Source organism: Bombus huntii, chromosome 3, assembly GCF_024542735.1.
Source record: "Bombus huntii isolate Logan2020A chromosome 3, iyBomHunt1.1, whole genome shotgun sequence".
Taxonomy (NCBI): Eukaryota; Metazoa; Arthropoda; class Insecta; order Hymenoptera; family Apidae; genus Bombus; species Bombus huntii.
In genome coordinates, this window is record NC_066240.1 from 15,635,620 (window position 1) to 15,663,168 (window position 27,549).

The 27,549-nt window shown below is 35.8% G+C and overlaps 2 protein-coding genes across 6 annotated transcripts in view; one reads left to right on the forward strand and one right to left on the reverse strand.

Annotated features, from left to right (window-relative positions):
• The window catches only part of LOC126864179 (transcriptional regulator Myc-2-like), a 214,771-nt gene that overhangs the window by 70,021 nt on the left and 117,201 nt on the right, over window positions 1-27,549 (forward strand). The window lies entirely within an intron of this gene.
• LOC126864180 (CYFIP-related Rac1 interactor B) lies at window positions 370-27,523 on the reverse strand. 4 transcript variants are annotated; one of them, XM_050615222.1, is made up of 7 exons: window positions 26,945-27,523; window positions 8,593-8,729; window positions 8,175-8,399; window positions 6,349-6,683; window positions 4,561-4,640; window positions 4,311-4,437; window positions 370-3,975 (listed from the first exon to the last, which is right to left on the reverse strand). In XM_050615222.1, exons 2-7 carry the CDS (start codon window positions 8,699-8,701, stop codon window positions 3,838-3,840), a joined length of 1,014 nt encoding a protein of 337 aa, XP_050471179.1. In that variant the 5' UTR covers window positions 8,702-8,729; window positions 26,945-27,523; the 3' UTR covers window positions 370-3,837. The 4 variants fall into 4 exon arrangements, with proteins under 4 accessions (XP_050471179.1, XP_050471182.1, XP_050471180.1 ...); XM_050615225.1 differs by lacking the exon at window positions 26,945-27,523 and adding an exon at window positions 14,069-14,206; XM_050615223.1 differs by lacking the exon at window positions 26,945-27,523 and adding an exon at window positions 11,208-11,390.

Genomic DNA, 27,549 nt, shown 5'->3' on the forward strand with positions numbered 1-27,549 from the left:
GGGCTTTGACCTTTTTTCAACCACCTGCAGACGGATCTATGTACTAAGTTTTTTAGAGAGATTTTTGTCGTTAACTCGGAAAACAATCTTATCGACGAACGTTAAGAATAAATACGAACATTTTCTATATTATGAACTGTAGATAACGTGTTGATAGTATCGACTGTGATCAAACAAATTTTGTCACATGCGACATTACCGATACAGTATAGAATAAGAGCGTTGCATATCTAGTGGATAGAATTAGAACTAAATTTTCCTGTGAAATTGTGAATAAGCTATAGGATATGTCTTGTAATCGCATACAAGATATGGAATTTTGGACTTTAGAATATGTGCTGTTCACTTTTATATTATTAAAACACGAGGTATTTATATAATGTATTTTATTAACTTTCGGGATTCTACAATTTCATTTTCAAGTAACAATGTTTGTAAATAGATAATATAGCGCAATAATCTTAAGGTATTGATCATGAATGTCACTTAAACATAAATACACTGAGAAACCGAAATTCTGTGCACAACGTATCTATTGAATAAACATAAGCTTAATTCAACTTATTGTATCAGAATAGATTTGACGACGTTTCTAGAAATATCGTCACGTTCTACTTAAAATAAAGATACATTTACATGAAAACGCGCGTACAATAGAATTATAAATTTCGTTTCTTCTCAGACAGTCATGATTAAATTAACATTCGTAGCAAATTCACCGACAAATGCAAATATTTGTATTTATAAAAAAATGTGTTCGTACGTTTGTATTTTTCAGTCGCACACAGGTATCTTTATCTTGTACGTAGAATTTAGCTTTCTTTACGCTCTGAAAGTAGTATTCCACGAGATATTCGTATTATTATATTAAATTTCTTTTATGTAACCTTCGTGCTCCCTCGTTGATCCTTTTTGTACAAACGATGCAGCTAAACTTTCGGATCGAGGAAAGCGTAACAAACCTTTGAGTATCGATCATTAACGCGATTGTAAAAATCAATATATTTCTATAACTACGTTAGTAACATTTCCTTTATTTTACGATAAACGTCGGAATCTTGCAACCGTCTTTTTTTCCGTTCGTGCTGTGATTAAGAAAATGGAACATCGATTGATCATTTTTAAGAAAATCGCTGGAAGATAAACGCGACACTCATACGAGTACAAGTATAATCTGCATATTTAGAAGGAGGAAGTATAATATTTGCTATTACGTTTTTACTTTCTTTATACAGCGACGTATATAAAGGAAAGTTTATTTTTTGTACTAGACACTTTTAATCATTTGGTTAACAGTCATCTATTGTATTTACCAAATACAATGGACAATTCATCGCTTTCGTAAATATAATTCCATTTATTAAATTAATGTAATTTGTCGTACTCTATCGCTTCTAAACTTTCTTTTACCTGACACTGTGCATAAAAACAGCGCAAATTGAATAATTTTACATAGAGTATTCTTTCTATTTCAATTCTAATTCTCAACTAATATCGTTGAATATTAGAAAAGTGATCGAAACAGCAGTTTAGGTTAAATTATTTCATTTTAAAGCACTTGATTTCGTACTCTGTGTTTTAATTGATAAAGATCATCGATGACACGTGCAATCGTGTAAGATATAAAATACGAATTGCAATTAAGTAATCTGAATATAATCTAAACCGAACTAAATCTAACCCAAACTGTCGTGGCCATTCAGTAATATCAGTTAAAAATTAAGTTAAAGAATTTTTACTTATAATTTATTCTAAAATATTTTAAATTTCGATGCAAAACTAGATTCACAAGTCTAATTATTGCTCTTATTTGTTATTATAGTTAAAAAATTTGTCTACATAGGAAGAAGTATATGTACTACACACTATAAAGTTATATAAATTACATTCATTAAATGGTAGACAAACAAGGGAATACTGTTAATTAAAAACGATCAATCGATTTTTTGATAATCAAGCTTACAACAAGCAATTTATAAGTTACATGAAATGCTATACGGAAAATAGTTTGTCATCAGTCTGTCTTGCAAAACGGTATCAAAAGATGTAAAAGACGCAATTATGTAGTAAAAGTAAAAAAATGTATCCGTAATTAGATTCGTATGAAAGCAACAATCGCAAGATTATAATAAATATCACTGAAAAAGTTCAAACTATAACTAACGCTTGAGAATTCCGTTTTTAAAAGCCGTCTCGTGTCCACCTGTTTTTTAAATTTAGAATCCAAAATGGAATGTGCAATCATAGGTATTTGTAAGAACCTTGTTTTAAATTTAAATTCGAATTATTAAATAGCTTGGACAAATGCAAAAGACAAGAAATTCATCGATTCACTTGGAAAATAGAAAAATTTTGTACTTCTTAATCATTTTTCGTACTAGTTTCAATTAATAGTAACTTTACTATAATTTCACAAAGCGCGCCAGACAGCTTTTAAGAACGGATAGCGTACTAAATAATATAATTTTATAACATCAGATATCTAAATAGTAAAATTCTTGATGCAAGAAAACCTACACTGTAGATCGGTCACGTACGTTTAGAATTCTTAAATGTGCACTTAGAAAAAGAGTGTGCGACGCGATGCCGGCGCCAACAACAATGTCGTTCACATATGAATTTGTTTGTCGCGAGAACATTGACAATTTTTCCCCATGGCAAAGTATATATATTCGCGTCAACCGATAACTTTTTTCACTGGCGGTATAAATAACGTGTTTCTCGGAAATACTGCAATAACAAATTTATAATAAAATCAATGATAGGTATATAAACGTTAGCATAACAACATCTTTGGTTCTTAATTCTCTATTATATAAAAACGAACAAAAAGCTGAAAAAAATGAGAGGAAATACAGCAACATAAATTCTTTTTAAAAGAAGAAAGTACATTTGTCTCAACTATTAATAAAGAGATAAAACAAATCTATAATAAATATATTGACATTAAGAAGACAAGATAATGAGTCATTCCCGATTTTCGATTCCAATGATCGATATCCAGTCCCAGTATTTATAACAATTTCTCTTTGATCGTCTCTTCGCCCGGATGACAACCATTCAACAACGAAAACAATTGGTAAAGATCTGTGTAATATCTTACAACGTTCTTAAACCTCTCATTGTAACACTGCGAATCGTTTGCAATCATTGAAAATTATCCTATATATGTTATTGATATGCTCTAATTAACTCGATCCCTTCCTCCCTGATCCGGGAAGACAAATACAATGTTAATACACGTGGTGACAAGTTAGTCAGGGCAATAATACTTCGGATGACAATAATAACTGGAATAAACGTCAAAAATCGCAATAATAATAATGATCGATAATAATCAAGGTATCATGTGTGTCTGTGTGTCTGTATGTGAAAGATAGAGAGGGAGATAGTAATATTATAATAATAATTCCTAGATGTTTTCGCACTCGTAACGGCGATAAAGGCATCGCTTAAGAACGAGTTTAGCAATTCCTCCAATGTTCAGTCGTTTCGATATTTTTTTTTCTTCTTTTTGCCTTTCTACGATTTCCCTACCTGTCTTTTTTACTTTTTTTTTTTTTATTTTTATCTTTTTTTTTTGTCAGAAGGTATGTAGAATTCGGCAGTTTTAGGGCAGCTATAGACTCGGTTACGAAAGACACGTTTTTAGTGGTCCACCACCCAGCCACGATCGGAAACAGGAGATTGCTCTTGGATCATGTGGAGTCGCCGAGGATATCATCTTCGATATCCTCGTGACGCTACACAAAATAAATGGCATCGCTCGTTTAGCTTCTGACATATCAGCAGCCAACTGTCTCAGCTTCTGATGCAGCAGCCACGTTGCTTCGGTAATCATGCTGCTAGCAGATTCTTGATGTTTTTTGGTGTATTCTCCTCGTTCAGGTGCTTGGTAGTATAACGGAGAGCGTTTAGAAGACCCTCGCTTTTGCAGGGTGGTTGATCCTTCAACAGCTTCACACAGCCTTTAACCTGAAAGAATAATATACTTTTAGTGGAAACCATACAAGTATGTGTCCAAGAATCTCGTGTTTAAATTCAATATAAAGCTTTAAATTATATGTATAATAATATCATAAATAATATAATTATAGATATACTAGGATTCTTATTCCTATAAATATAATCTAACCCGACGTTATTTCTGTTCGGCTATAAATATCTAGAATATTTTGTCCTTTCATCACGTATTTGCTACATATATTTTTAAAGTATTTCTTAAAATAGGTCGATCCATCAACTGACGTCAGGGAAATATTAAATATATCCATTTTTCAATACACGTAGCAATAAACGTTAATACTTACATCGACATTCGAACCCTTAACAAAGGCACCTTGGGGATGAACGTGATCATAAAGGATCACTAACCCTACCATCACTCTCAGAACAAAGAGTTGAGTTTCCTCCCGTTGGAATTGCGCCAGTAGATTCCTAAGAACAATAACATATCTCATCTGGAACTGTTGTTGTTTCTTTATTTTTCTTTAGAAATCTTTTCCTCTAAACTAAGTGAATGTTCTTTCGACTCAACTGCCAGTTCAATGCATTACTTACGGATTTTCTAACATGCGCAGGCAAACCTTGGCCATGGTACCAAGCGTTTCGGTGATATTTTCGCGTGCTACATCTTCGTTCTGAAACAAATACGAAATATTTGAAATTTAATATAGTACAAATTTTCTACAAATTACAATAAAATATAAATATTACGGCAATAGTATATCATACTGTTCTATTCTCGATACTTCTGTCATTCTTTCTTACAGCTGCCACCAGCTATTGTAACGATAATCGTCTAAGGTGAACAAGGAATTGTAATATTATCAATACGAATGCGGATACGAATCGTATTGATCTATCGTACGTCGATTATTCTAAACTTCTATCGTGTGTTTTGTACCCATTATCTGGCTTATTGTATCGACATAACGTAGAATTGTTTGGAACAGCCTTGTTAAGCATACACATACGAAACTTGCACTATCCTTTTATGCTTGCATTAATTATTTAATTTCGTAGCAAAAGGAATATCTGAGTCAACAAATTACGCACGATAATATACTACACAGTATGAAAAATGCTTCTTCGTAAGCTGAAGGCTTACACAGTATTTAATAGTACTTACTATATCGTAAAACGAATAACCACTTCCTCTGTGGTACCAATTAAAATACACATCTACAGATTTATTGCGAATGAATCTGTTATCCATTATGCGGGTAAATGTTCCGAGAACTGTTTTACCCTGAATCACTTGGAATAATAGCTTTTAATTTTCTGCTTCAGTGCCTGTCATTATTTATATCGACCTATTTTCTTCGTACACTGTCCCTCCGCGCGTTTCGTGCCGTTAACGAAGCTACCCCGTTTTAATATTTAGACGAGGAAACGCAACGTTCTTTTGTCCTCCTCCAAAATGAAGACGGGATGAAAAATGGAAAGTTAATTATTAATTACGAGGCAAGATATAAAGCAGAGTGTCTAGTATTGCGTAGAGTAGAAAGCCAACTATATATATATAACACACATATACTCTATGCGTACACACGTGTGCTTGAAGAATGGATTTTGCGACAATACCGCCTATTCAGTGTTGCCGAAGCAGGTAAATTTATTTTCAAGATTCTACAGACCTTTCGCGTTTCTCTTCTCTCTATTGTAAGTTACCTTTTTGCTCGTTTACTCCCGGAAACAAAGTCGATTTTAAAGCACGTTGAATGATTCAAAGGCGATAAAGCTCGCGAAAATTGTCAGAATTTTACTTGTTGCTTGAAACAACGTTCCACAGAATGTGCACTTTTCCTTTGCCCATTATAATTTGCCAAGTCCTTTTCAGGAAACATTTACGTGACATAATGTATAAAAGAGCTATTTAAATAACTTTTATTACGTCTGAAAAATTCTACGCATAAAAGGTACGAAACTTGATTACCTCTACTTTTACAAAATTGTTTTCTTCGTTTGTGTCGTTCCTATTTATTTGACTATCGTAGTGTCAAAAATATGCAACGAAACATACTGTAATTGTATTATGAAACAGACATTCAGATACAAAAATGTTTATTCTAGTCAAACCACAAAATCCTAGTAGTCATCCAAACTGGAAAGAAAGAATGACAAGTCGGAAAACGTGTATCTTCTTAGGAAATATAAGCAAAAGGATTTTTTCACAAACGAGAAACGATATTTTTCGTTTCTATTACAAAGTACTAGTTTCTATTAATTCCATTCAATCGGAATTCTTGGCAATCAATATCGATTGGCGTCCGGATGGGTCCATAATTGTCGAGAAACGGTGCATAGATAGGGGAGAGTTCAAAAAGGAAAAACAATACCACTTACGTCCATCAAGAAAGTAATGGTCGCGTGACTCAGAACACGAAGCATGGGTGTCGCGTGGGCGTAGAACAAGGACATTCGGTTGGCGAGTTCATTTCCAACCACGAGGTCCTTCTCGGCGTTTTCCTGCCGCGCCAGGGATGCTCTGGTCAATGTTCTTCGATAATAACTGAAGTCGTTCTGAATAGCGGGAGTCTTCATCTTGTGTTCATCGAACTTCAAAACAAACTCCAGAATTTCTGCCAGCTGTTTCACCAAAGCCTGCTGAGTCTCGAGATGTTGGGTCGGCGAGAGGTTGCCAGAGCATAGTTCACCCAGGATCTTTGGTACTACCTTTTCTGGAAAATATCAAACCAGTTGCAAGATGAGCCTTACGGTTCCTAAACTCGAACAATTTGTTCCTTCTCTTCCTTTTTTTGCTACTTCGTCGGATGGTTAAGAATTCTTTTCTGTTTACTACACGTGTGCAGAATTATCTATGAATCGGTTGCCATGGTGTTTCAACTGATTTTATTAGTTAAATAAAAAAAAGTATTACAAAGATAAATTCGCTGACATCGTTCGTAGACACGGTTCGTTGGAATAAAATTAAGAATTTATTAATGCATAAGGAAACTTCCTTTTCATAAAAAACTGAGATCATCTTGCCTCTTTCTTAAATGATATTCGAAATAAAAGAGAGACACTTAGATAAACAAAATTTTTATTCCAAGCTGTAGATTTATTTTTTCACGTGAAATCACTTTTTCGCTGATCGCAAGTTACATGATTGCCTTGTCGTTTCAGCACGAAGCATTCGTCTTTTTACTATTAGCTCTTAATTTACCTGACTAAAATCTTACGTAATAATAAGTTATGCAAAATACTAGTTTCAAACTGCACAAGAAGAAATATTCAAATTTCAAGGAATATAAAGGTCAGTAAGCAAAAAATGTCGAAGAAGTTCGTTTTAACTCTTTACCTTATCCTTTTTATTACCGAGTTTCCAGATTTGTTTATGAAAGAAAGATTCTGTCCAGATGATATGCTTCTGGTATTAATAGTTCACGAGGTGGCGAACATTTTCACTTCCACTTGGATAACTATTACTACGTTATGCAAAATAAAGGCAATAAATGCCCCTAAAATTTATAAGCGGTTGCGAGTTTCGCTGGTGCCGATGCAACGATATTGGATTTCCAATCACCGTGTGAACCGGAATATTCAGGCTACATTGAGGCTAAACAACAATCCCTGGCGATTCGTTGCTGAACCAGTATCGACATTTAGTTTCTTACGTTCTTATTTAATTTCAGCGAATGACATCGTAATTAAAACTATACAAAAAATAAATGTTCGTTTAAAAACGCGACAGGCCTGTACCACGGATTTTTAAGGAACTGATAGTTTTTGCTTCAGAAAGAATAATGGTCAGTCTTCGAGAGGAAAATTAATCGTGTCATAGGAGAATTTATTCGAATAAACTTGCGTTAAGGTACCCTCGCACAGCCAGTAGCCTTGTGGATCCGCAATTTTTCAATTACCCACGATAACATATACATATATACGGAAATAATTTACCTTTATGCTTACGTAATCTTCTATTTGTTTATCGTATAAGATACGACGTAAGACACCTCTGGCGTTTTACTATTAAATATTTATTGACTATTACATATATATATATATATATATATATATATATATATATCGTGCTACTTTAAACAATCAATTTTGATAATATCGATAAACGTTCCGCTTAATGAAACGAGGTTTTATAAAATGGTCTAAGACGTTTCAAAATATAGGAAATGATTAAAGGAATATGTATATGAGAGATTAACACTCACCAAGTTCCAATGAAAATTCATAGAATCTTTTGAGCTTCGCAACCAGAGGGGCGACAGTCAGATAGGCTTTTCGTTGACATTCCTCCGTGGGCGCCGAAATCGCCTCTCTGATTTCTTTCCCTGCCCCTTTGTAGCACTGAATCTCCTCTAAGATAGATTCTGAATTTTTCAGAACCCTTTGCACCGCTTCAAAGGTCTCCCGCTCTATCTCAGAAGGTTGTGCATCTAAAAAAATTTGATAAGAGCCAACTATTAGTCTTTGAAAACAAGCTTTCTTCACAAACGTCAAACAGTACGATATTGCGCAACGTTCTGCGTTGTCAAATAAAAGTTGGAAAGCATTGTAAACGACAAATTCAACGTGCAAGAACTACGATCGAAAGGAACGTTTCCGCTCGAGTGTGCTTGTCGAACTTACTTTCGAAATCCAAAAAGACATCGTACTTTTGAGGCGTGCAACAGGTAGACTCGTCTCGAGCCAAAAGACTCAAAAGCTTGCCCATCTTCAGTCTGATACTTCTTTTCATTCAGTATTATTTACAAAATGAAAGACATCTGTAACAGATGAAAACACACATATTAAAGTCTCCTTAAATTTAACAGCTCGTTAAAACGAAATATCACAACCTGCTACTCGCTTTTATCTATCCAACAAATTATTTAGTCTCCTTTTAAACAACTTATCGCGTTTATCCTTACAAAAAAGTTACACGTAGAACTGGAAAAAAATGGTAGAGCTTTAAAATCGGTCTCTAATCAAAGTTTAATCAAACTCTAGTGAGAGTTTCTCCATGATACGAAGTTTATCTAAAGTTGGAATATCACGAAAATCGAGAACACTCTTGGGAAAACTGGTTGATGGGTATATCACGAGGGTAGAAGGACGGTCGAACGAGTGCCAAAACCTATCAAAAACAGTCTGAGTGGAAGAGAGTGTGAGACAGTTGGCCTGGCGTTCGGAGTTTGCGTCGTTACTGCACGGAGTCACAGCGGAATTTGAATTTCTGACTCGATCACTGCGCTGATCCGCGCGTACATGTCGAAGTGTTAATTCCAGACAAACGACGCGTGCTTGTACGTACGTATATACGTACGTGTAAGTGCACATTAGGCAAGCCGCGTGTCCGTATCGGGAACGCAGAACGAATGAGTTCTGCGAACTCGTCAACGAGGGATGAACCTTCTGTTAATTCCAACTAATAGAGTTAATCTGTATTGACCTTACCTGGAACGGCTAAAGATTTCAAGGACTAACGCCTCTCGTGCGTATCAAGGCCAACTTACCACCGTAAGCTTTGATTGATTTTCACCCTCAACTTTTACCCTCGTTGGGTCATAGGTAATATCATGAGATTTCGGAATAAATACTGGTTAGCTTATTTAATCTTAAAACTTTTAAAATTTAGCGTCCCATACCAAACGTTTGCTTGATACTGTAGACAGTAATAGAATTAAAAAAATAGACACATATATATGGAATAGAATAAACAATGTGAAATGAGTAAAAGATTGTGTGAAAAATGATATGGAAATCCAAAGGTTGCATTTTTTTTGGGAGAATAAAATAAAATTCGTACAATATAGAAGCTAATAAATATCTGCTTTCCGTTAAAATATTTATAATCTTTATTGACTACCACCTATCGTGCGAGTATTTGTTAAAAATCTCTAATTTTCATTTCTCTTATAGAATCTTCTCTGCTCGTTATTCAGGCATTCGGAATTAAGATACGTATTATGTATTTAAACGCCGTTTATGTTCTTTATCGCGTAAAACACAGAATACTAATTAAAACGTAATGCTCTAATATTAAATAAATTAATCGAAACTCTCTGGCGATGATGCTACTTGAGGTTAAAAGTATTTACTTTAGAAGCATTTATTTCAAAGGATTCGTTGGTATAGCAGAAAATTTTGCGTTTGTATTCAATTCCTGGACTGAAGATGTTTCAACGTAGAGAAATTAACACCAGTAGAGGCGGAGAAATTTGTTCCGGTGGTAGAAGAGAAACTCGAGTTTTGGATGAAAAGCAATTAGAAACGAAGAGCTAGATAAAGATAAGTTTAAATTACCAGCGAAACTGGTTTGTTAGTTCTCCGTGACATAACAAGAGAACCTTATCAACTTTCCTTGCAAAAGGCAATTAAGTTTCACTCGCGGAATGCAATCGTACTTGAATGATGGAATGAGAAGTTCCTTTATCGTGCAACGTGTAATCAATGATACATGGTAACGATAAAGTCCCTGACAAATGCTGGAAACGCTCGACGAATGCTTGTCACACACGTGAGGGGACAACGATCGAGTTTGCTAGATCTAAAATTGGGCACGGAGAGATTCCAACGTACCGGCGAATGTCTCCGTTATTTTTAGCAGAAAACGGTGTATCTCGTTAACGAACTTCTCTTGTCACGTTGAGCCGCTTAGATCTACCTAATTAGCCAGCGATTCTTCGCAAGATCAGTTCCCATTCGTTCCTATTAAAACTATTTACATAGAAACAATCTATCGTAAAGCTATGTATTATCCGTTTCTTCGAACACGGTGCTGGCTCGATCGCGTATCGGATGCAATCGAGGATAACTCCCATAAATGCGATAAATATTTACGTTGAAAATTCCACCGATGATTCGACGCAGAAGCGTATCCGGGATCGCAAAATGTTATCACAGTAGGGATACGATAATCTCCGTTTTCGTACCATCGTAGGCTAACGAAACGATTCTTGGCCGAACGGAGCGATTCCCTCACGATCAATCGTACAAACAAACCATTCGAACCATCTGACATCGCGTTAACTGAATCACCTCGTGGCACGCGTTCTGGTTAGAATTAAAGCACAAAGAAAAATCTATCCTCGAAGAAATAAAAATATCTATACACACAAATGTACGAACAGACAAAAAATAATAAAATAGTCGGAAGAACCGGCAGATTCTCCTGTTCGAAAGCCGAAAAGAGGATGACAACGATTTAGTGACACGAAAGATGATTTTGTTAATATGTGAAAAAGTTTCCTTCAGAAACTCACCGTGAAGAAGAGTCGGCGTGATCGCGCTCGAAAACGCGAATACATGACGCTGACAGGTGCACGTCGAAACCTGGGGATGGTCAACAAGTACGCGTACCGAGTGCAACAACTGTCATTCAACGGACGGCCATGTTGCTGTTCGTAAGGGGTTGCGTTGTGTAGTGGCGCGGTTCGAGCCCTCTCCTTATTTGGTAAACGACAGTGGCGGCGGCACGTTCGCGCGAAAAATCAATGAGGTTAGTTCACCGGTTCATCCTCACGGTGACGCTGCTTACCACTTATTTAGAATCGCAAAGGATTTCGAAATTCTCTGTTGTTCGAATAATCGACAAAATTTGTAGAACTTTAGAAAAATGTTAAATGAAAGAATGATCTTTTAATGGTACATAATCGGTTCGGTGAGAATTTGCGAAGAATTATGTCTTTAGATACAAGTAATTTACAGTAACGGATAGTTTAACATCGACAAAAGCTATTATCGAAGTTCATATATAATCATGGAATTTTTTATCGATATTACGCCAGACTTTTCGTGCTCAGCACATTTGGTAAATAGTTTAAAAGCTGTTATAAATCGGAGTGAATTAATTTAGTTTCAAAATATAGAAAGTTTAAAATTATCGAACATTTCCTGTCTTTTTTCTACCGCGTGTAATTTTACGTCAATATTGTGGAAACTTTAAAAGTTATCTACTACATCTTTTATCTTTCATTGCTTAATTTGGCGGAACTTACTTAAGCCAGCTTTAATTTTTGATGCGTTTAAAATTACATTACATTCTAGAGTGCAAGCGTATGCGCAAATATGTAGAATTCAGATACGACCTGTGCACGAATAAGCGAAAGAATGCAAAGAGGGTTTACCTAATAAATAAAAGAATATGACGACGAATAAATAAAATTTAGAAGTAATTAAGGCATCGAACATCCTTGTTTTAATCTCCAAAATTATCTCCAAAGCACACGTTTATTTAATCTTTTTAATATTTTTGAATCTTTTCCGACATTTGTCTAAAGTATCATCACATTTTTCAAATATACATCGATCGATATATCTTTTCTAGCATTCGATTCTTCCCATTAAAATTGTAAATTGCAAACATGTCGAAATTCCCTGTGCCTTTACTGTCGGATTATCGACGCCGGTACGGTAACAGCTCGCATTACAAAATACGTTTATAAATTTAGAAGTCCTCTAGAAGTCGTGCTCAACTCATCTGTGAGGGAGTACGATCCTCATCTTTTTTCATCGTAGACTGTAGACCAACGGATTGCTAGTGACGGTCAAGATGAGATTCAAAAGGGTGAACAATATCTACGTCTCGTCTGACTGACAATGAATATAGCCTGACCGATTTACCAGGAATCAATCGCGTTAATGTTTATACAGCTTTGCCTAGAATTCTCGGGTCAGTACCTTTATGGGTTAACGCTCGTGGGGTAAACGAATGACATTGAGATGGCAAGCCATTTATGGACTACAAGAATATTCGTCTCACTTGTTACTAAACTTCTTTCAGAGAGTTTCCTTGAAAGTTTTGCATTTCTAAGAAATGATTTGTCGATTCGATGATCGTAGAAAAGTTTTAAAAATGTTCCTTTTCACTACTATATCGAACTATATCTTTAAAATGAAAGAATAATAATAAAATATAAACATATTTTTATAGAAAAAGTAGGAATATTACTATCTTTTCTCTTTAACAACGATATAAACGGGAACTCGTATTTAAACAACTACATATCACCCAATCTTATAGATCGTTATACATCGTGACACGTTCAAACAAGATGTGGAAAGATCGTTATTTGCTTCAAGGAAATTCCGTGTCAAGAGAGAATTAGTTCGTATGATCTATCGGATACTGAAAGAAGAACCAACGACGTGGATAACCGTCGCGATTTCACTACCATTTTTTCGATAAAGCAGTAATCGTCGCTGACATTACACAAACCACCCCACGCTTCGCAAACCTCACGTGCATTTACTACTTGAAATGCGTGTGATAGGGCGAGTCTTATCTGCAAATGTTTTCTCTCACTGTATCGCAAAAGTACGACCGCGTTCCATAATAATGTATGCACCACAAAGTGTTTCTTTCCATTTGTCCATGCACAACACAAACCGTGAAAGAAATTAAGGTGCCTTTGACCAGATATTTAAAAAATTTATTTTACACGAGATGGAGTTTTTCAAGCAGCCTTTGACAAAAATAAATTTTGATCAAATTATTATAAAATATTCGTTTAAGTTGTTCATTCGGGTCAAAGATGTAGATAGAATTATTAATTTCGATCAAAGTCTGAAACGAATTTCGGGAAATATCTTTATTATTCGGTTAAAAATCAATTTACTCATAGCAACCGATGTTATCGTTATAATCCCAAGACTAACTACTAAGTCTTCGAGTTTTTAAAAATATTGATAAAATCGATATTATATGCATAGCGTATTTTGAATTAATGCCCTCGCGTATTTTAGCGACGTCAATCAGCATATGCATACGATGCGTTAAGATTCATCAAGATGTAAATCAAGCTTTTGAGAATCCAAGTTCAATCATATATTTCAACTTCTAAAATTATCATTCGTTTAGTTTCATAGTCAACTAAAAATTAGAATTTCACTCTTCGCCATGCTATTATATCGTAATTACAAAAAATATATCGAACTTTTTATTATAATAAATTATAGAGAGTAGAAAAATCTTACACCTTATCTCTGGTGTTTGGTCTCTCTCTCTCTCTCTCTCTCTCTCTCTCTCTCTAAGTTATTTATTATAAAACAGGAAACAATGGTTATTTAACATGAACTTAATGCAGTGATGTGCTTTAACTGACAATAACAATTAACAACTTACGACACTTTCAAAAAGAAAAAGTCTTACAACACTTCTCGATTCCGCACTGCCAACACTGTTCTCTTCGACTCTTCTTACAACTCTACTCTCCTCGACTCTTCTTACAACTCTATTCTCTTCGACTCTTCTTACAACTCTACTCTCTTCGACTGTCGTTACAACTCTCTGTACAACTCTCTAGCGACTACCTTTTATACTACGTTTTGGTATTCACACAGGTGTGGGTGACTATGGTCAAGTACACCTTCCTTAATTAAGAACTACGGGTGTATGGCCCATCCGTTAGCATTTATATTGCTTTTTACTTGGGGTTCGTTGGATACTACAAAATTCCAAATACTATTTTATGGATATTACCAACAAACTGACTTATATCACTCTAATTCTCAACAGAATACGTAATTATGTAGTAAATAACAAGCATCCTAATTTACGTGACAAAATTTCTGCCGAAACGATCGAATCACGTTGTTATTCCACGTACATATTCTTCTTTGTTCGCTTGTCCCTAAAGTGCAAGACATTTAGTGTCTGTTTAGACCATCGTCAGTTTCCGCGATGCATCGTTCCAATATTGTCGCGGTGTCGTGATTTTTGCACCTCTTTCAAGTACACGATTGGATAATCGTCGGAAACCGTGGGCGAAGATAATCGACGTCTATTAAAGGCCTTTTTGTGCATCAATTCCAGCAAATCAATTGAGACCCTCACCACCTCCCACCATGACCCTCCATACGGTCCTCTCGAGCTCCCCTTTCCTTCGGTCAACCTTAATTTTCGTCGCTGCGACGATAGGCAAACCGACAACCATGATCACGATGACTCTGCTACCAGTTACTTATGTGCTCACGTACTTACGTATGTACATGTATAGACACTTGTAACCCGCCAGATATTTTATGCGTCAAATGTTACCACGACTTATGACTGGTACTGTCTTTTTCTTCCACTCCTAGTTCTCCTTTATTAAAAAAAATTGCTCACCAGAACGGCTTTTGTCCGTTTCACGCGTAATGTTCTCTGGATAAACTGTATGACGCAGAGTTGTCTAATAAGCAGGTTTATCGAATGGAAGAAAGTGAAAGAAGCTAGGGTATAAACTGGTTCGATTTTTCTAGCAGGTCTGTAGGAGTACATATCCAACGCTTTTTCGTGCTACCGGTTGCACATTATACTAATGGCATAATCGGATGAACGTATAATCTAAATGCATAATTCAGGATTTTCAGTCGATAAAACGATTTGGAAACATTTTTAGTTTAAGGTATTTCGTATAAAGATCGATTAAACTTCGTTCAAAATGATGTTCGGTTGACATTTTATGAAAACGACATTCTGTCGCCACATATTCCTATATTATCTCTCAAAGCGAAAGTGTTAAATACTATGACAACCGATGGCGCTACGCTGGGGTCATATGAGTATTAACTATTAACGTTAATATTATTTTTTTATATCAGCTTCGAAGCAATGCTGGTGTGTGTACGAGCGGCCATTGATATATAATTACTGTTGTTAAATTTTCTAAACACCTCTTAGAATCCCTGTAGACTTAAACAAACGTTGTACAATCTATCAAATGAAAATAAAATATTTGAAGTTATTCAACTTCTCTATAAACCTAACTCAAACTATACTTTATTAAGTTGACGGAAATAGTCGGCCTCTAATTTGCTCGAAACTATCCAGTCGTCGTATTAACGACGCTTCTTAATCGAAGCGTAGCATAACTAATCGTAAGACCGCGAAGAAATAGCTTGGTAGTGTATGTTAAGCGCGTAGGTAAGCACGCCACTCATTCCCGAGTGGCTGATGAGTCGGGATACGCAGTGGCGTGCGTGCTTAATAAGGGAAACGTGTGCGCAAGTACGTACGCGGCTTAAATACCAGGCGAGTAGCGCACGTACCAACGACGCATCGCCGCGACATGACACGTCGCGATATGGTAACGCACGCTTGGTCTCCTCGACTCCTGGCCAATCACTAAACCGGGCTAACCATATCGTGCATAGCTCGGTGGCCTCCTTAACAACCTGAGCAAATTAATCGCGGAACACAGCAAGGATCAGGGCCACCGGGGACGAGCACGTCGCTTTAAAAAGTTATGCGACTATTAAGTCGAAACTGGCACTGAAAGTGGCGCGCATGGAATACAAGAAAGAAGTCTCCCTGTCTGCTCGGAAGAAAGATGTTCAGTGCTACTTTTGCTTGTGGAAGCTCCTTGAGCTTGCGGGTTGTAGAGTGGAATCGAAACAGTTGCTTTCTTTTAACGAGGTATAATTTGTTCGTTAAAGTGACGTTAATGGAATCGTTAATTAACAATTTAATCCCCTCTGATACCATTCAACGTGTACGATGCAATAACGTCTTCTATCTATTCAATTGTATAAAAGTATTAAATACATGTTCAACGAAATTGTTTCGACACATCTAATAGAAATATTGTGCTGGCAGGCAATCTATTTATATTGATTATTAGTTCCATATCCCCTATCGGAATATAAGTAACTGCAATCGTATTGCATGAAGCGAGCATGTAATCATATTATTTAATTTCGTTCGATATTAGTTGGATTTGAATTGTAGGAGCGTGTTCCGTAAGTAGATACCTTCTTCTCATTTAAGAATTATGAGGAGGTATGCATCATATTTTTGTCGAACGTGTCGCTGTTTATTTCAATTTGTTTTTCCAAGTTTCTTAAAAAAAATTATCTGCAAAAGTGTGTCTCTGCAACATTACGAGTTGACGCTATCGTGTTAAAAGAAAATAATTAATTGACCTATGATACTGATCACTCTGCTGCTGCTTAAATACGAGTAGAGTTAAGGTCTGTTTGACTCATTCGTATCAAGACACTGAAACGTTAAACCAACTAATATCGTTGGAAATTTTTTTAGGCCATAGATATGTCATAACCAGTACGTCGTATCGTGCAAGTACGTGGTCTGTGATATCTGGAAGGATATAACGTACTAATAATTTGTACGTTGCAAAATTCTTATCCCAAAAGTTCTTACAAAATACAAATACGAATTACGAACGTAACGAAGAATGTTCTTATATTAAACTACAGAATTGCTTTTTCTCATTCAAATTAGATAAATAATTTCTAGAAACTCTTATCGATTAATTCTCTCCCTTTGTTTTGTTCTCTAAAATTTCAACTTAAATAGAAGCTTAATATTATAATAAGAAACTTAAACATTAAAGTAATGGACGACATTTTATAACAATAAAAAGTTCAAACGATTTAGAAACCATTCGCACCCGCACGCACCATACGAAATCTTTGAGCACGCGAGGCTATTATTGTTCAGTGGCCCTGTCCTCCTTAAGAACGAGGCAAATTAATTAAAAGCGGCAACGGTGGAAAGAGGAAATGACCGAACCTCGGATTATACCGCAATTCCTATGTGAGCATTAATAACGTGTCAAATTAGATGTCGCTAAATCATGCATATACCATCATTAATTTAACTTTGTTTTCCCATACGAAAGAAAAGGAAGAGAATTAAAAGCTACATTGAACAAATTCATCTAAAATAACATTCTGACTTTACCAATAAATATCATATAGCAGTTTATCGATCAACCATGATCAATTAATCAATTATCGTGCGTCAGTTAATCAAATTAATTCCATCATCCTATTTGCCCTATAAAGCATCAAACCGCTTCAGAATCTCTAAATTGAATTTGTTTGGCGGCCTGATCGAACATCCTGTCATAAACCAAGCAATTTTATACACGTAGTTTATGGATTTCCAATCTTATCCGAAAGTATCCAATCTGACAATGTTTCGGAGTACTCGAAGGGGTGTACTTTATTTACCGATTTGATATAATGCGATTGTCCGCTGCTCTTAGTATCAATGGGAAGTTGAGATCGACAGTTCCATCAAATCCATCGCTCCATTAAAATTAGAAGTTTCACGGACGAATTACCGATATGGCACAGGGATCCTGCTTTTCCCAAAACGAGAACATCGCGTACAAGACGGTCTAAAAGAGCCAGACTTTCTATTTCGTCTATTCCAATATAGTATTGTACTCTATACATTATACATATAGTGCAGGTTCTCAGATAGTTATAGATATACATATAATAGAATATCACATAGTTGTTAAACAAGATTTACTTCTTGAGAGTAGTTTAAAATGACTCAACTTTAACAAAAGACTAATTATCTGACACCTCATTCTTTCGACGAGAAACTAAAGCCCAACGTTCGACCATGAAACCATGAATCTAGTCGTGAGCCAGATAGCTTTCAGCACGGACAAGATGCTCCATTTTTTGAAACAGATTCCTGTAATCACGATTCAGATCCTAAAGGATGGAGTGATAAAGAATGAGTCGGTAGTTTTGTCACAACAGAGAATTAGCGAGAGAGCTGTCATTGGGTACTCCTATTTCTACTATACATATATCTCTATGAATAACGTACGTGTGATAGTGCACGTGTTCGTATAGCGAGAGAAGGGACGAAGGGAAGAAAGGGCTGTCGTGCTCGTAGATGCATAGATCATTTCAAGATTCAATGGTTAATCTATCCTTTTTTCTCTTCTTGCATTCTACTCTTGTTTCTTTTCTTCTTCTTTTTTCGTTCCTTCATAAGTGGATGCATGTAATCGATTCAACGAGGTTTAAGTTTCTGTTTCGTATCTCGGTACTTGGGTTACGTGATGCAGAAGCAAAATACGATAGACGTGAAAGTCTCTCACGCTGTACGTTAATTTTCCGTAAGCTATCACATGACAATCATGCGAACGTGAAACATATCTGAAAGGGCGATACCCTGGTAAGAGCGTTTTAATTATTCAGATTCGGAGCAGAGCGTTTCTCCTCTCGATGGAGGATGGGTTGAACATTCAGGAAGAAAGTATGAATCGTTTAGATAGAAAGTAAGCAGTGAAGTATCAGTTACGTACCGATTACGGTATTACACGAGTATTTGAGACTGAATAATTTTTAAATAATTACAAACACGATTCACCTTTAACAACTATTTTAATAGACGAATCGAAAGACGTTAGAAATTTTATAGGTAACCAGCAAAAATTTATATAATACAATTAAAATTCGAAATCTATAACTTTTTAGTTTAGGAACAAATTGCAATACGAAACTTTCCTAAATGGTAAAATTGTTTAATCGAATGATGTGGTGGACCCCAAAAAAAAAATTAAACATTTAATATATCACAGAAATATTTTATATCTGAAATATTTTAAAGGAAGCAAATTTCTTTAAAAAAATTTCAATGGTTACATAATCTGTCATTGAATAGTATGGCTTTTATCAGAAATCGCACGTACCACGGATATTTTTATGGTTGCTTACGCCACTGGCCAAGCAGGGGGGATATCGTCATATCCCGGACGAAGACAGGAAACCTCCGAGCAAAATTCCCCTCTGCTCGTATGCACGTTTGCTTTGACAAACCTCTCTACATACATACGTATATGTGCACTTGATTACAAATGAAGCAAACAGAGAAAAGGAGTGAACCGTTATAGAACGATCGCGATTAGTTGACAGCGATCGATCGACATCTGTCGTCTGGGCAGAAAATATTCAAATTCGTAGCATATATCGCCAAGTCAGTGGAAAATATTTATAGCACCTATACAGAAAATTAATCGCACCAGTTATGTATTGGAAAATTATTGACATAGACAGAAATATTATATTTACATTCTATGGTACTTATTACCTGTTTATAAAATAATCGATAGTATACACTCTAAGGGCAAAATACTTTTTTATACAACATGAAAGCGTGTGTCGAGTTAAATTCAATCATGTACGATGCAATGATTTTTCAAGGTAAAAGATCTGATAAAAATAATCTCTTAGCACAAAATGCGTATCATAAAATACATATGTACGTATTGGTTTCTTTCATTGCGAAAATTACTATTTTATTTTGAGCGTTTTTGTTTCAGCGTTGATTAGTGATAATTGGTATATGCATATATATTATGCATACGCAATGAATTCTTTTTTTGTACTTTAACTTCGATCCAGTGACTTAGTACGTATCTCCTTACTCCTGACATCCCGTGTTTTTATATGTTCATTTTCTTACGATAAACAGAATTACGTCACGGTGTACGAAGCACACACGTGCGATAGCATGTAAGTAAATACTTTCCACACACGTGATCACGCCACATCCGCCTATATGCGATACCCCATAGAAGGATGTTAATGCTTGTTTCTATGGTTACCCATATTGAAGAGTCTACGGTATTTAAACAAAGTAGTACCACCTCTATCAACACGATACGAATTTCATTACGTTCCGCCATGCGAATTCCGATGTTTCGATCGTTTTTATTTCAGCTACGAATCCAATTATTTAAATGAAATATCTACCTTGCACGAATACGAAATATCCTCCTTTACAATTATAATCGAAGCGTCTGATACACGACGTTACAGATTACTCGCGAGCTACGTGTCTCAACGAATTACCATATAGAAAAATTGTAGCAAAAGCTGACAATATCTTGCTGTGTTATCTTTCTGTTTCTAACTTAGGTACTAAAGCGAGTTGATAAGTTGATTGCTTCCGGTCAGACTTTATAAATAATTCAATTAAAATAATAAGTTAAACATGCAGGATATCCTACGAGCATCCGTAGAAATTAAACATAAAAATAGACCCACAAATGATCTATTAAAAGATCTTGATAAAAATGTGAAATTGAAGGAAATAATAATTTGCTGCTAATGTCAGTACATGTCATATTCTGCTGAAACTACACACTTCTCTATCATTTTCAACTATAGAATATAATAGTTAAATTTATATGGAAATCTATGGAACACACTGTATATTTATACATTCAGACAGTCTTTATTAGATGAACGTTACATTCGATTAAAGTTCATTAAAGTTGCATTTCTATCATCTTAATAATACTCCCCTCGTTATTATACACGTAGAGGTACCAAGATTTTAATATTACTTTCAAACAAACACAGCTGCACAAAATCAATCTTTAGATCAAAAAATCAAATCGAAGGAATAGTTGATAGAAATTTCCACAAATTTTTTACATTTTTAATTTTTATCGTATGAAGATCTATGTAGATGTAAGATTTATGTAGATGATCTATCGTTCAATTTTAGATAGCATTTAGCGACCCCAAAATCGCCAAATTCCCCATTGGGTCAAGGGTATTGACCAGGAATGCATCGACATGCGGTACCGTTCGGCGAATCAATTTCTACCTGGAACAGCAACAGCCCGATGGAATTCGATCGATGAAATTCTCCGTAGTTAGCCAGAAAATGAGTACACTGCCGTGTGGCTCTATTATATAGTCGGAATCAATACCAATTTCTAGCATGCACTGCTTGGGTCTCGATGTAACTACAAATTGAGGAAGACTCGACCAACTACGTATACACACCAAACAAGCTCCAAAGTTTTGCCACTTCTGGAAATTTGTATTCACGACCGTTCGCCTGCGAGACAATTCCATTCGAACGAGATTCATCTCTCCGGGCAACAAAATTGTTGCTTTTTCCCCAGTACCTACCTGTTGTTCCTTTGTTCTAGTTTTATTATAAAATATTACGATCCTTTCAATCCGAAAAGACACATAGTGATCTCTTCGTAGCATTTTAATTTTATGATCTACGTCTGTTTTTATTGTAATATAGTAATTTGATATTAACGTACAAATACCTGTATTACCGTAAATGTCAGGGTTTAGGTTATTTGTTTTATAGATTTTTTGTAAAATGTATTCGAAGAAATGACGAAAGATTTTTATGATCAGAATGATTACGACGAATGAATTATCGCTCATTAAATACCACTGGCACAAGATCAAGTTTCTTCAAGATTAAAACATATCCACGTAAACTAATTATCAGTGACTTTAAAGAAAAGAATTTGATTAGCTCATACGTATTCGTAGAAAACAATGGAATAACGGCGATTTCTACAATGTTGCGCTAATTAATCTTCAATTTTGTATGTACATAATTTGCAACCTTTAATTAATAAGAAATATCTTGATTTTATACGGGGAAAAGATCTCATTCGGTCTTGATCATGAAGCTATTGTGTGCTAACATTCGTCATTAACCAAATTTCTCCTGTGTTCGATTCTTCTGAATCCTCGTTAATCGTTAATAGAAATTCTTTCGGTTCCTTTGCACTCCGTGCGGTTTACTGTTCCTCCGGTTCCGTTACTCGACCGATAAACATTTCAGGAATATTCCATTTATAGCGATGTATATACAATTAAACTTACAAGTACTGCTTGTTTCCACAAAGGATTCAACGTTTTTAATCAGCATACTGAATCACAAGATTTAATTAGAATCGAGACGCAACGAACAAGATTTATTGGCAACAAATGAAGAATACAGTTCTTTGTAAGGAACTCGTGCTTGAAAGTTAAACTATAAATATGATTAACGTAACGATTGAGTGGAAAAAATGTAGTATGATCTGTGCGACGATGTATCATCATGCCTTGTTCAATTTTTTCAAGAGTTTAGATTCAATACCTTTCTTCTTATATTCGTATCTAATTGGTAGAGATCGGTGAGAAAATAATACTATTTTTAACAGCATAGGAACATTTAGATCGTGCATGTTTGTGCAAATTCATATTTTTATAAATAGAACACGAAAGAATTGAACCTAAGCAGATTTACATGTTATTTACGAGTAACCTTCCTCTCATTGACTCAAATAACTATTATAAAATTATTCGAGTCATTTTTTCGTTCTTGCAGACACTTTTTCCTGCTCAACTTAAAATACACAATATTTCCACATTCTTCCGTTACTGTATTAAGGTGTATCATAATATGAAACAAGGTTGAATTTTTTAAGGCGTAGAAGCTTAGCTGAGGACAATAACCCTACCTTACCCTATAACGGGTAGTATACTTTATCATATACATTTTTGTAATTTTAAGTATCGCAGCCACTCTAGATTAAACTATCGTCCAGTTGAATAATATGTGGAAAACGCTAGAATCGTTCGGTTTTTTTGTGAATGGTTACGGTTTACCATTTTACGGTTTCCCACTTTCGGTTCCCATTTTCGGTTCCCATTTTCGGTACCCGCAAAAGAGCGGATGACCTACTTGTTAATTGGTCGACAGATAGGACAGATAGGAGCGTCCTGATTACGAGTAACGTGCCTCGATAATCTAATAACGTATCACCGGTCATGGATCCATAAAGAACATGATGAAAAAGAAACGAAGACCCTCTCAGGGTTCGATACTCGTTTGATGTTCGTCGTTGAAAAAAGTATCCTATAGAAGTTCGTATTTTATCGCGCACGATTCTGCACCAAACGCAACCTTGCTTTCATCGCCCTTTTTTCTCTTGTTACTTTCTTTCCTGACGCCTTTTTGCAGTGTATCGAGTACCGTAATTATGGCCGTGTTAAGCACTCTGTTGATATAAAAATTCGTCGTATAAAAACAGTTGATTGCAATCATTTTTATCGAAGTCACTCAAAACGCTCGTAAACTCTACTTTTTCTTCTTTAGAAAATTCAATCACGTATTTCATTTGATAAGACTAAACATGTTATTTAAACATTATTACGAAACATTAGTTAACTAAGTGAAATCTTATACCCGGAAAAGATACGTATGTTGTAATGATTTTCATTTGCGTGACTTTAAGAATGTTTGCTTTATTTTTTTTTTTTTTTTTTATTTTCGTGATAGATAATATAAATAACGTGATGACTGCTGGTACAAACGCAAGCTGTTATATAATATTATCATATTTATCGTATATAGATAGGTTAATAAAAATAGTGTAGCATAGGTCAATAAAAATACATTTGTCACTTATTCATTGGTAAACCAAACCTTGTTGTTTAGGTACTAGGAAATATAATTTTCATTTATCTATGTATTCTATCTATGTATCGTTTATCTATCTAAATAGTAATTTGTGAACTTACGCGCCTTTCTCTTCCTTTTTCATGGTTAATAACCCGTGCAACCGCTCGATCGATTACAAATTTAATGATGATTGCACTAAGAAAATATGGGATAAAGCAAAACACGGATAGGAAAACACGATAGTACATCGTCGACAAAATTCAACACGGTAGGTAGAGAGTGCGTGAACGAATTTTCAATTAAAAGGAATTAACGATAACGAGTTCGACGAAGAAGAAAATAAAAAGTTCCGTAGAGGGTTCGAAATAATAACGCATAGGCGATCTTCGATGCACGCTTCCTTCTTCCGGCGTTCGAACCAAAACAGAATTTCAAGACAGCGCGCACAAGGAAATAGAAAGAGAACGAGAGAAAGGGAAGCGAAAGAGAAGGACAGGGGGCAAAGTAAATGCGTTTAACGTTTTAAATGATCCGGAAAAAGCAGAAATTAAGCGAGTATACTCGCAATTAAGAATAATTAACGATAATCCGTTCGGGAGAACACGGGTTCCTCGCGGTTGTACGCGCGAGCGCGCTATTTCAAATTCTCCAGGTTCTGTCTTGAAATCGTCTTGAACGACGATTTGTCGTCTGGCAAATCGACATCGTGGAGGACGTTAGTATGAAATTGAGCCGTCTGCAGCCTCGTGCGAATTTATTACGCTCGCCTCGAGTTTCGCGGTTTCCTTTGTCCGGCTGATAAAAAATTTTTCAACGTGAAAACAGCGCTCGCGCGTGCATCTGGCGTAGAGATTCCCTTCTCTCCCTCTCTCTCTCTCTCTCTCTCTCTTTCTTTTACCCTCTCGATTCATCTTTGTCTCTCTCGCTCGGTTCTCCATCGAGCATTAATGACTCTGTCCTTGTCTCTTCGAGAGGCCTGATACGCACTTGACTTCCACGCGGAAACGAATCGTACACGTGATACAAGAGCACTTCCGACGACAGAATAATTCATATATACATAATTTAGCGAAAAAACAAACAAATCATCGTCCCGTTTTCACCGTGTCTCGCGCTGGAAAATCGATTGTTAATGCTTTCGCGCCTCTTCAATGGCCTGAATCGCGTGATCCAACAGCGTTTGCAAAATATACGTGTGGGTATTAAGCGTGTATTAGTAAATTGATCTGTCTTGGTGTAGAAGGGAAATTCGATTTTAAACATTAGTTAAGCGGTAGCTTTTATCTCTATCTTACGTTAGGTTTGGTTACTAGACAACAGCTATAATATGTATTTGTATAAAGTTGAAAAAAAATTGGTGTTTAGCGTGTAAGAAAAGATATTTCTCAGAATCAACGACATTGCTCGTATCTGTCCGAGTATTTATGCTTCTCAATGCGCGACGTGTAGGTATTCCATATACAAAAGCATAAAACAATGGACAAGAGATGACGAAATAATTTGCATCGTGGGCAAGATGACGAGACCTTGCATCTGTCAATCATTTCCGAAACGGCAAACATACTGCGTTGATTTGCAGTCGATGATTAACTGAGCGTGTTAGCGTTAATAAAACAATTTTTGTATTTGCTAGAAATATAAGTTAAGAAAACACCAGCGCGATGATATATGTAATATTCCATTTTCAGTATGTTAATTGAATTCAGGCGAAATTTCTGAGAATTAGGTGATTCGCATAGCTCTTCTAGTGTTACTTTAACGTACTTAAGATCAAGTTTATAATTTAATTGAGCCACGTTTTGTTAGTAGTTATGTTCAATCGTATTACGTTTATCTCCCTTTACTCTTGTACATTAGACATAATATGTGGTAATATGTATAAAGTGCACACTGTTACATACAATTACTCGTAATTTCTTCTAGACATGATACAATAGCAATGATAAAATTATCAATCAGTATTGTTGATCTAAGTTACAGTATCGAAAGAATATGATGTATATTGATACAATTTCTAGATAAATGATATTTTTAAACTTGACAGATACTTAGAATGTACCTGTAAACAAGTTTATCTGAATTTATTTAAAAAAATAAAATATTTTATCTTAAAATTAGTCGGTACTGTAACAAATATGACTTATATTTGAAAAAGTCTGAGCTGCGTTCATCAAAATATTCAATTGCATTGTCATATATTTGATTCGACGCACCATCACACGTTAAACCTTCGTACAATAATTTTATACCATTTTTCCCTGTACGGTATTTCTCATTAATTTTTAATTGCCTCGATCCTCCTGTTTCGCCGAAAATTCCAACGAAGAAATTATATTTTATTTCCCTTCTATCTTTTATCAATATGAGTAATATCATTTATCAATACTACCGTATTAATTGATAAAATTCACTTGGGTAAAAGAATTAAGTGTCTCATCCGTTTTCTAAAAGTCTTATCGTAAAGTCTGACAAAATTAATTAAAAGAATCGTTACTTTTGCAATTATTATTTTCCAATTTTTGCAATATTTTCCAACCAGTCTTCTACCGTATCAACTGCAAAATTTATCCCTATTTCTAGCCCAACCACGCAAGGACAATACGATAGTACAAATACGACAATAGGTATAAAAATACTCGTCACGCTCTGAAAACGGTTTCTTTGACGAATCCCCGGTATTATCCGCGGCGATTATCGCAATTTGCAGCAATTTCTTCAATCCGCACGTAATGACCGTTGGCGAGGTGCACGTTTTGCAACGAGGAATCCTCGCGAAAACTACACGACCCTATATTCAGATGCGTAACGAACCAAAAGGAAAGAATAGAGAGGAAAGTTTATTTACCTTTCGTTGAAGCGCAAGAAGGCAAAGCATGACTCAACGGGCCCGAATTATTATCTTGAAGAACGTGCGTGCGTGCGGGTGTGTGTGTGTGTGTGTGTGTGTGAGAGAGAGAGAGAGAGAGAGAGAAAGGGAGAGAGAATAGCGGCTTCAAGGGAAGATGTTCTCGAGTGTCGACATTGTTCTACCTTCGTCTGGTTAATAGCCACTTCCGGTTATCCAGGAAGAAGTAACCCTCTTCAGGCTTGGGCGGGAGAGAAGAGCCTTTTTCAAAAAGGAAAACGATCCGCCTCTTTCGCGCTGACCCAAAAGGTCTCCGGTTGCCGCGCGACGATAAGCTTTTATCACTCACAAAACACGCAGCACAAATTCGTAGAATGTCTCAATACAGATTTCCTTGTGTCTGGTACTAGATGTTTGTTTTATCTTGTTTACCGATGCGTCTTGGGAGTTTCTAACAAGTTCTCGAAAAAAGAAAAACGAAGGAAACTAAAAAATGGTACGAACTAACGTTCCTCTCGTTCTTCCCTTATTTCCCTCTACCCCTTCCCCTTATTCGCTCGATCGTTTTTCCTATTTATCTTTCAAAACTGTTCCAGACTGTCGTAAAGAGTCCCCCACACGAATGTCTCTATATGCGAATCACAGTTCGTCGGAAAATTCTCGATGGAAGTTTCTCTTTCTTTTGAGTTCCAGAAGTGAGATTTATGAAAGAAGAGAACACACCGACTGCGCTCGGCCGGAGGTTGATATAACACTGTCAAAGCAACGGCGTGCGGCAAACGACGAGACA

Bases quoted from the DNA above. Each gene is read 5' to 3' on its own strand.
- LOC126864180 (XM_050615222.1), bottom strand. From the start codon at position 8,701: ATGAAAAGAAGTATCAGACTGAAGATGGGCAAGCTTTTGAGTCTTTTG. The intron at 8,400-8,592 runs GTAAGTTCGACA...AAATTTTTTTAG, and splicing joins TGTCTTTTTGGATTTCGAAA to ATGCACAACCTTCTGAGATA. The intron at 4,438-4,560 runs GTAAGTAATGCA...TATTGTTCTTAG, and splicing joins CTGCGCATGTTAGAAAATCC to GAATCTACTGGCGCAATTCC.